The 10,374-nt window shown below is 35.6% G+C and overlaps 1 protein-coding gene across 4 annotated transcripts; it reads left to right on the forward strand.

The window, feature by feature from the left end:
- Positions 1–697: 697 nt before the first annotated feature.
- Positions 698–10,195, forward strand: mffa (mitochondrial fission factor a). Of its 4 annotated transcripts, XM_039669781.2 has the most exons (8): positions 698–868; positions 2,577–2,790; positions 3,608–3,777; positions 3,905–3,996; positions 6,654–6,818; positions 8,190–8,243; positions 8,366–8,450; positions 9,231–10,195. In XM_039669781.2, the coding sequence occupies exons 2-8, from the start codon at positions 2,577–2,579 to the stop codon at positions 9,360–9,362; spliced, it is 912 nt and encodes a 303-aa protein (XP_039525715.1). In that variant the 5' UTR covers positions 698–868; the 3' UTR covers positions 9,363–10,195. The 4 variants fall into 4 exon arrangements, with proteins under 4 accessions (XP_039525715.1, XP_088977211.1, XP_039525717.1 ...); XM_089121085.1 differs by lacking the exon at positions 8,190–8,243; XM_039669783.2 differs by lacking the exon at positions 6,654–6,818 and having other exon boundaries at positions 699–868.
- Positions 10,196–10,374: the final 179 nt, after the last annotated feature.

Here is a 10,374-nt window from a genome sequence, read left to right on the forward strand (position 1 = left end):
TGTGGGGGGGTGGGGGGGGGGGGGTGGAGGTCATCAAGGTGGAGTAGCTATATTGTATTAACGACAATTGTGCACTTATTTTATCTACTCCAGTAAAACGATCATTCATCATTGGAACTAATGACTCAAGTGTTACTAAAGACATTTTCTAAAAGTTACTAAAGTTCACCAAAAAATCTCAAACATTTGCACAAATCATGACTAGATCATGTAGGCTAGTAACACTTGAGTAATTACTAGTTCCAATGATCTTCACTTTATAATACGAATCCAAAAAATAAGTAATTCCCACAGAAGTATCTAGTAACACTTTCATCTGTGAGCTATTACTTACTAATTTGTTAATAAGAGTTTATTTTAGTTAATAATCCCTTACTTTAGTCTAGTTTTTCAAGGGAAAAGTCATTCAATTACAGTATGCCTAATTAATTAGCCTACTTATGTGATTTACATTAATGACAATTTAGCATTTGTAATTGCTAGGCTTCAAATTAGGTTTTATTATTCTACGTAGGCTAAATGGTAACACTTTTGTGTGTAGTAGTTTCTAATGTAACACAAATATATTGTTATTTAAAAGTGAAATGACAGACTATTACAGTTTCCGCCGAAGATGAGCGAAACTGTGACTTTTAAATGAAGTCTCAAAAGAGAGACTCTTAATTTGAAAGGCTGGTCTGAATCTCCCTCCTCAGTTCCGCTTCACGCTGCGGCGGTGCGGGTCTGGTCAGGGCTGAGCTGAGCTGGTCTGTGCTGTACTAGTGCGGGATGATTCTCTTTTTCTGAAAACCCTCAGAATAAGCTGATTTTACGAATAACATTCTACTTTAACGTGTCTAATCCGTCGGTGGATCTGATCTCGGTGAAGGTATGAGTCTAAATGAGTTGTGATGTGATTTCTGATCATGCTTTAGCCCTTTATTGATCAGCTGTCATTGATGTAGCTACTTTAGGGCCCCGATGTACTCATCATTCATTGATTTCACTAACAGTTATTTTTTTATATATATATCTTGGCCTAAATGTGGCACTATAAAGTATTTGACCTTGTTATTATGTATTTTCTGTTTGGGGTGATCGGATCCACCCACACATTCAAAACAAAATATTACAGCAGGTGTTTTCACTTTAGTAACGTTACGGCTGCTCACAAATGAAAGGAAACCAAAAGCGTCCATATTGACTTTATTATTGGATAATTTTCTGAAACATAATCTATTTCTATTCATTCAGTAGGTATGCTTACTTACTAAGAGACTAAACTGAGGAGCTGCCCGTGGTGTTCATTGACATTTCTCTTCCTGAAATAGTTGGTCTCATGATCAAACCACAACACACTGAAGATGACAGCTGCTTTACTTTCTGTGCTTCAGTTTAGCCTTGGGATGATAGTGGCTGGATTGGTTATTTATCTGTAATACATAAGTGTAAATAATATAGTTAGTAGCATTATAAGCAAACTTATGAGCTCACTTTGTATTAGAGGTAAAGGTCACAGAGACCAGGTTGGACAACTTGTGATTCCGGTTTTGTTGTGTGAGATTTGGATTCATGATTTGCAGGATTCTTTCAATGTATTTTTTTTCTTATAATTAGGATTTATATATAATTTTTTTCCTCTTAAATTTCAGCACAACAAAACCAGATCATTTAGAGACAGTGTTGTTATCATTAAACTATTCATTGTTTTCGGTAATTGAAATAAAACGAACAATACATAATTGATGAAAAACTTAAACCTAAGAGATGTTGCTTTGGCAACTAACTAACAAAAACTGAAGAAAAAAAATGACACCATTAAATAAAACTTAAGCTACAATTAAAATAAAAGCTAAAAATATAAGCTCATATTAATAAACACTATAATAGTATAAGAATAATTCTACAAATAACTCTTTCTGGATTTTAAAGCTTCTAATGTTTCAGATTAGAATTAAAACATTATTCAGCGCTGTACAAGAAAGTATAAGACAATATTAGAGGTCGACCGATAGTGGATTTTACCGATAATGATAAATAGGTTGGACAACGCCGTTCGATAACCAATTAATCAACCGACAATTTTAAATAAATCTGAACTTTAATTCAAAACTTTTAAAACAGTACTGAACCATACATATTTAAAGATACATATTAATTATACCTTGATCATTCATGTTAATTCATAGTGCATTCACTAATGTTAAGAGATACATCTTTAAAATGTTATAATGTTTTGGTAAATGTTGAAATTAACAATAAACAATACTTTTATTAACCTTCGTTAATGTTACAAATGGACTCTTATTGTAAAATGTTACCATTACCATTACAAATAAATCCAAAAACTATTGGTATGGACTTTTGCCGATATATCCAATTGTTCCAGCATCTTTTATTTATTTATTTATTTTATATTTAGAAAAAAATATGTATACCTCCAGTAAGATCATATTTGATTCTTACAGGATTCCAATAGGAATTCTGTTCACATTCCTTTGGAATCTTGTTTGACTCTGTAATCTACATGCTGTGTAAGTATGTCATCACAGCTGACTGGTATTTTTCTGTACACCCATCCTCCTCTCTCCCTGCAGATGAGTGGAGCGGCGTTCCCCTCTCCCACAGCCGAGATGGCGGAGATGAACCGGATCCACTATGAGCTGGAATACACGGAGGGCATCAGTCAGAGAATGCGCATTCCCGAGCAGCTCAAAGTGGCTCCGTTTAGCTCAGAAGAGCAGGAACTCCCAGAGCGGGACACGCACCGCACGGCAATGATGCACGTTCCCGAGAGAATCGTAGTGGCAGGTACGAGATGGAAAGCACAAAATATCTTCTTACAGATTTTTGGCACGAAATGAGGGTGAATTTCTCTTCTAGGCAGTTTGTTTCATTTGAATTATCAGTAACACTTTACTTGAAGCGGTGTCATTGAAGTGTCATTCGCTCAATAATGATATTTTGAATGCAAATATGACATTGTTTAAGATGCCTTTATGACATCTTGACATAAACCAATACATCATAACCTGTCAGTGTCTTTGTCATGACAACTTGACATTAAATTAAGTCAAACTGTCATGTGGTTGGCTTTGACATTGGCTGTCATGAGGCCATTATAACTGAGTCATGAATATTTTCCATGACCTCAAATGGAGTGGTACATATTGAATTTGTCATTAAAAAGTTATAATGGCCTCATGACAGGCAATGTCAAAACCAACCACCTGACAGTTTAATGTAATGTTAACCAATAAAGCTAGGTAGTTTAAGTTTGATAATTAATCTGCTATGTCATGTTATTTATGACTGGTTGTGTTGTCTTAGTAATGTCAAGTTGTCATGACAAAGACACTGACAGTTTATGATGTATTAGTTTATGTCAAGGTTTCATAACAAAGACATCCCAAACAATGTCATATTTGCATTAAACGTCATAATTGAGCAAATGACACTTAATAACAGTTGTCACAAACATGCATAAAACTGTCATGTCATGATTATGAAGGTGTCATGTTAGTCTTATGCGCATCCCTTCAAGTAAAGTGTTACCGAATTGTCCACACACACACACCAATTTTCAGAGTGGACGAATATCTGATCGGTCACTCATCTTTTTATGTAGGAGACAGTGATGACATGCAATATCCCAGAGACTTGGACATCATCCAGTCCACCCCGTTGGAGTCAACACTGTCCCTCAGGACGCCACCCCGGGTCCTCACGCTCAACGAACGGCCCTTCGACTTCCACGAAATGGAGCAGGCAATCTCTGCAAGTCAGCCTAGCGAAGAAGTAAGTGGGACAGACTTAATTTAGCAAGATGTGGGCTGTGCTGTGCAGATGTGAGCGGTGTGATGTGAACGGCTTGGGTTTAGTAAAATGAGGAGGAACACCTGTCCACTTTCTCTTCTTCACACAGGTGCGCACGCAAACCAAGGCACGTAGAGAGCGCACGGTCAGCGAGAACGTAGGTGTGCAACACAATGGCCAGCTCGCCAGAAACGACTCTACGTGAGTGCAGAGCCACGAACACACACACACACACACATGTACTTTCGTTTCACCTCTGCCCTGTCAACATGGCCCTCTCACTCCATTTTATGTTTTTTCCTCCTCCCTGGTGTCTCTCTTTCTCCCTTCGTGATGCTGACTCAAAGGGGGTGAGTTAGAACCATGCATGGATATTGTTTAGTTTCAAGCCCTTTTAGTTTGGCTTTTGTGCTTTTTTTGCAGGTCAGTGCATGTTATTATTGCATGTACATGTGTGACCCAATCACACCTGTCAGTCGTGGTTAAAACTAATTTGATCGCAATATAAACAGCTTGTGATGTGGTATTGGTCAGTGGTTAGTGTAGTTTGGAGTTGCTTTGTCAGTCAGTTTCCCTCATGCCTGACAGCTCTATTCTACTCTATTGTACTCTAATGAATGGCCACTCCTTGCATTGTGGAGCTGTTCACACTGAGGGTTTGTACTTAAAAAAACTAACAGATCAGTCATTCTCCTTCAACCAAACAGTTGTTGGCTTGTTTTGACGTGATGTTTTCTGATTGGCTGATCTGTTAATAAAAGTGCTTAAACCCACCAATGACCAGCACCTCTTTTTTTTTTTTTTCTAGACCCCAATAAAATTAAGACGTGAATGGCTTCTGCTACTAATCTAAATATGTCATGTCCATCAGCCAAACTGTCTTTTATCAAACTTTACTCTAAATTTAGACTAAAAAGGACATTTTAACATAATTGAAATATAATATTTACAATGCCATTTAAAAGTTTAGGGTCAGTTTGATTATTTTTTATTACTATTATCAGGAATGCATTAAATTTATCAGTAAGTGACGGTGAATACATTTATTATGTTTTGAAAATGCTGTTCTTTTTTTATTCTGAAAGAGTCCTGAAACAAAAGCATCACAGTTTCCACCAAAAATAATAAGCACCACAACTGTTTTTAAAACATTGATAATAATAATAAGCATCTTGGAATGATTTTTGAAGGATCATGTGACACTGAAGACTGGAGTAATGATGACGACTAGTAATGAGCTTTGCCATCACAGAAATAAAACATTTTAATATATATAGAGATGAACTTTTTGATCAAATAAATGAATGCAGCCTTGGTAAGCATAAGGGACTTCTTACTTCCAAAATCTTACTGACCCCAAACTTTAAATGCTAGACTAGTGTATTTAAATAATATTGACCAATAACAAGTGACAATAGACAAAAGCAGCAATAAACTTTATAAACCTGTTACATTAATAATCACACTAAATCTATCAAGAACATGTCCAGTTCACCTTAAAATCAAAAGACGGATTTAAGAAATTATATTTAGCTTTAAAAAAATTATATTTATATTAAAATATATTTAATATAAAAATAATAGTACAAAACAATAATAAAAAATATGATAAATATTTATTAAATGTAAATATGTATTTTAATATAACAAAACACACACACACACACACATATATATATATATATATATATATATATATAATAACGCATGTACAAATGTGCTTAAATGGATAGTTCACGTTCATCCCAAAATTAAAATTCTGTTATTAATTACTCACCCTCATTCCAAACCCGTAAGACCTTCATTCATCTTCCTAACACAAGTTAAGGTATTTTTGATGAAATCCGTGAGGTTTCTGAACCACCTATAGGCAGCAACGTCATTGCAACTTTAAAGGCCCAGAAAGGTAGTAAAGGCATAGTTCAAATAGTCCATGAGACTACAGTGGTTCAATCTTATAATGTGCTCCGCAAGCGACATACTTTTTGTGTGCAAAAAAACAACAACAAAAGAACGACTTTATTCAACTATTTCTTCTCTTGTTCACGTTGAATCACTTCCGGGTTCTACTCCGTATTGGCCGGCACCTTTGTCAGCATCACATGCATAACGTTAGTCTATAAAAGCTCTCGGATTTCATCAAAAATATCTTCATTTGTCTTCCGAAGAACGGTCTTACGGGTTTGGAATGACATTATAGTGAGTAATCAATGAGAGAATTTTCATTTTTAGGGAGAACTATCCCTTTAATAATAACAACAATAATAAAACATTTTGGTCCCTCCATAGACATTTCTTTCTGAAAAATGTGGTCAGTGTCCTGGACATGTTTGCATGAGATTAACCTAATCTGATGTGCACTATTTTTAAGGCAGACTGCTGTTAGGATCTCAGAGGTGAAGTTGTGTGTGTTTGGATCAGTGGCGATGGATTCTACGCTTTAGTAAACGGCCTCGTTGTTAGCCTGATGTGTATCTGCGTTTGAGGCTTGTGGTTGTGATGCTCAGACACTGCTTTGTGTTATTGGTGTTGTTAAAACGAAGAGAGTTTGCTTGTTTGAGCTTGGTGAAGTGTTTGTGTTGAGGTTGTAGGTTTATTTTTATATGGTGAGGCTGTTGCCCATCATATGCGACATCGCTCCATTTCTCCCGGGCCAATGAAATGTAGTCTTTATTTCCATTATCCGACCTCTGTTTCTTTCTACTTTGATTTCCTTCTTTCTGAAACCTTAAATTTGTTTGACATACACTCTCTCTCTCTCTTCTATCTTCTACTTGTCCTCTCTTGTTCTTTCGTTCCATCTCCCTCTCTCTCTCTCTCTCTCTCTCTCTCTCTCTCTCTCTCTGTGGTGCGGTCAGTATGACTCCCTCCCCCTGCGCTGCATTGCGCACTATGGCTCCCCTCGGTGGTGCCGAGGATGGGTTTAACCTCTTCAGCGCCCACGGTGTCCTTTCCTTCATCCAGTCAACCACACGCCGGGCCTACCAGCAGGTCCTGGAGGTCCTGGACGAGAACCAGCGCAGGTGACCTTTGACATCAGACCCCTGAATCTTCCCTGAAAGGCTCATTTAGATGTTGCTTCACAGAGTAACTAAACTAATGTATTAGATTAAGCAAGGAACAAAGTCCTCCACGACTTGTAGACATTCTTCTGTCATTGATTCATGACAAATTGTTTAGGTGAGGAAATGCACTAAGCATATTTGCACTGGCAGTCAAACACTCCTCCTTAAAATGTAATGCTTTTAACCACAAACTATAGAACCCTTACCCTGCATATTTAAGTTTTTTGGAGGAAGTTTGTTAGATGACAGCTTTGTCGCTGTATTGTTTGCTGTTGAATGTGGACACACTGCTTCCCTCTTCCTTTGCCTCTTTGTTTGGGGTTTTATTTCTTACTCTTTTCTTTGAATCCTTCCTTTTTTCATGAGCTATAAAATTTCAGTTTAATTTACACATGGGTTTGTGGCATTGGTGTATATTTTTTTTTAAAGAAATGTTCAGGTCCATTCAAAGTGAAGTTCTTTTGAAAGCATTTGTGGCGTAATTATCACAGAAAATAATTATATATATATATATATATATATATATATAATATTTTCCAGTTTTCTGTGTCACATGATCCTTCAGAAATCATTCTATTATATTATGATGTTTTGATGATCAAGAAACATTTATTATTATTATTAATAGTGAAAACAGTTGTGCTGCTTAATATTTGAGTTTTTCAGGATTATTTGATGATTCAACGGTTTTAAAAAACAACATTTATTTGAAAAATATATTTTATTATTATTATAAATGTCTTTACTGTCACTTTTGATTAATTTAATTCTTTTAATTCAAAATCTTACTGACCCAAATATGTATTAATTCTGTTTTCATTATTATTATTTATTTTATTGAAAATGAAATTATGCCACAAACACTGTAAAATGATACACCTTAACTTGTATTCAATCCGGAACATTCCTTTTTTTTTTTGATTTTGGTTTCCACGGATACCTGTATCTGTGAGGTCATTTCCTGTGCTTGGCTTCTGACTAACTTCAGCTCCACTGACAGAACTAAACTCAGCTCAACTTTAGGTTTATGTAAAACCAGCATAATAAAAGTCACTGCTCTGTTTTCCTTCTGAAAATGAGAAAGAAAAAGGATGTTTGTGTTTACATCTGTGCATTTGGCTGCTTTATCATGAAATCATTATTTCTTTTGCAAGGTTTTATTTGATTATAAAAATGAAATGTTGACAGGGTCTGTGAGACAAAGACCCCCTGCAACATGTATTTCTAAAATATTAGCTAAAGCGCATCTGCGTGTTATTAAAGTTGTCGGTTTGTTTGTGTCTTCTTTCGTCCTTTCCCTCTTTCACTTTCTCCGTATCCGCTTCTCAGCAAGCCATCTCTCAGAGGGGCTTCTACCATCTCTAACCCCCAGCATGACAACAGGTATCTCTTTTCTCTTCCTCTCATTTCTTCCCTGTCGTCTGTTTTATTCTCTGGCTTTGCTTTTCTCCCTTTCCTCTCAATCCAATCTCAATGTCTCATGAGATGAATGATGTCTCTGACAGGTATGCGCTGGCCACGCTGGACTCGACTCTAGAGGGAGGAGCAGATGACATGGCTGTTGTCGACGCCACCTCTCTACGCAGACAGGTATTATTCTGCTCTTAAAACGACTCTATATGCTTGATAGTGTGCAGTTCTTAAGATTTTTTATTTTTTAAATGCACTACCATTAAAAAAAACTGCATTTATTTGAACAAAAATACAGTAAAATTAGTAGTATTGTGAAATATTTTTACAAATTAAAATAGCTGTTTTCTATTTTACAAAATTTTAAAGGGATAGTTCACTTTGAAATTAATTTTTGGTATGTTTTAGCTTACCTCAAGGGCATCCAAGATGTAGGTGTCTTTGTTTCCACAGTAGTTTCAATTTTGATATTTTTAGGTCAAACCGTTCTTGTCTGTCAGTCATATAATGGAGGTCTATGGTCACCACCTCAAAGAGCATGCACAGAGAAGTCCAAATTAAACATGATTTAATGACTCGTAAATGTAAGTACGCATTGATGGCCTTAGACACGAAACGGGCATATAATGGTATAATGGGCCAATGTTTGTTTGTGTTTTTGTCCAAAATCCAAATAAAAATCAATCTGTGACAATGCAGACCACACTCAGATATGAAGGGGTTACATTTAAACACAAATACAGAACAAAAAATCTTCCAAAAAATGTAATAGAAAAGAAAAGAAAAATATTATCAGTAGGAAACAATATAAGCTCGCTGGACAAAAAAATGAAGTATTGTTTTAATGCTTCGGGTCATTTTGACATGGGAGGAGAAAATAATAAATATTACTGCCTCCAATCTTTTAAACGGTATTGCTTTTTAATCATTTTTATTTGCTTTGATTTTGTGTCATTACAGATTGTCAAGTTGAATCGGCGTTTGCAGCTCATAGAGGAGGAGAACAAAGAGAGAGCCAAGCGAGAAATGATCATGTATTCCATTACTGTAGCTTTCTGGCTCATCAACAGCTGGGTTTGGTTCCGTCGCTAAAGCCGCATGGACTCTACAATGTGGGAGGGGCGAAATGAAAACCTTGCCCTGCTTCAATGTGTCAAAATTCAGCCAAATGTTTTTATGGCTAAAATGTTTTTCTTCACGGCAACAGCGGTAAAGTCAGGGATGGCTTTTTGTGTTTAAGTTTGGGTCTATTTTTATTTTATTATTATAAATATGTATTTATACCCTTTTTTTATTTTAATTTGTACAACTGCTCTTTTTCTTTGTTTTGTATGTTTTTAATTCCTTTTCTTGTGTTTGAGTTTTGTTTTTTGCATAGCCAAGCTTGAACTAGATGTATATATATATGTATATTACTTCACGTGTCTTTGAGCTTTGGCAGTAATAATAATATGTTCCATAGGTTTACTATACAGGACTGCATTTACCAAATGCATCGTAAGCTTAAGTTGATTGTAGGACAATTGCCACCAATGGTCTCTACGATGAATTTAGGCTTACGATGCTTTTTGGCGAACACAGCCAAGATGATTACAATATTAAGTAAACTTCTACAAAGACCAATGGAATCGAACACACTGATATATCACAGACGAGAAATGCATCATTTTTAAATAATAGTATTATTTATGGACTGTTGTGATTTAGGTACATATGTATGTTACCTAGAAACCATACTTGTTAGTGTATGTGTGAGTTTAGTCCTTGTCATTATTTATGTAAAACTGCCCATATGGCATTTCTGCTACAACCTTTTCTGCAGGATATTACTGAAATGAGACAGATTCAGTTTTCCTCTCACAGAGCCATAAACATTGAATTACAAATGCTTTTATTTGAATAAATGACAACAGTAGTGAACTACATTCTGCCCTGCCTGCTTTTAATCTACTGGATTTGTTTCAGTTTTGTGTCTGTGTTTAATTTCTGAAGATAAAGTATAAGCAATGTCGGTTTTCCAAAATGAATTTATCAGTTATTTTAGTATTTATACATTTTTTTTAATATAATTTTATTTTAATATTTTCTTTTTCATGTTAAATTA

The sequence above is a fragment of the Pimephales promelas genome, chromosome 16 (genome assembly GCF_988280905.1).
Source record: "Pimephales promelas chromosome 16, fPimPro1.hap1.1, whole genome shotgun sequence".
In the NCBI taxonomy this organism is placed as follows: domain Eukaryota; kingdom Metazoa; phylum Chordata; class Actinopteri; order Cypriniformes; family Leuciscidae; genus Pimephales; species Pimephales promelas.

Excerpts from the sequence above, each read along its gene's own strand:
- mffa (XM_039669781.2), top strand. The coding sequence starts at position 2,577 with ATGAGTGGAGCGGCGTTCCCCTCTCCCACAGCCGAGATGGCGGAGATG. Across the intron at positions 3,778-3,904 it reads CAAGTCAGCCTAGCGAAGAA|GTGCGCACGCAAACCAAGGC; the intron begins GTAAGTGGGACA and ends TTCTTCACACAG. Across the intron at positions 8,451-9,230 it reads CCACCTCTCTACGCAGACAG|ATTGTCAAGTTGAATCGGCG; the intron begins GTATTATTCTGC and ends GTGTCATTACAG.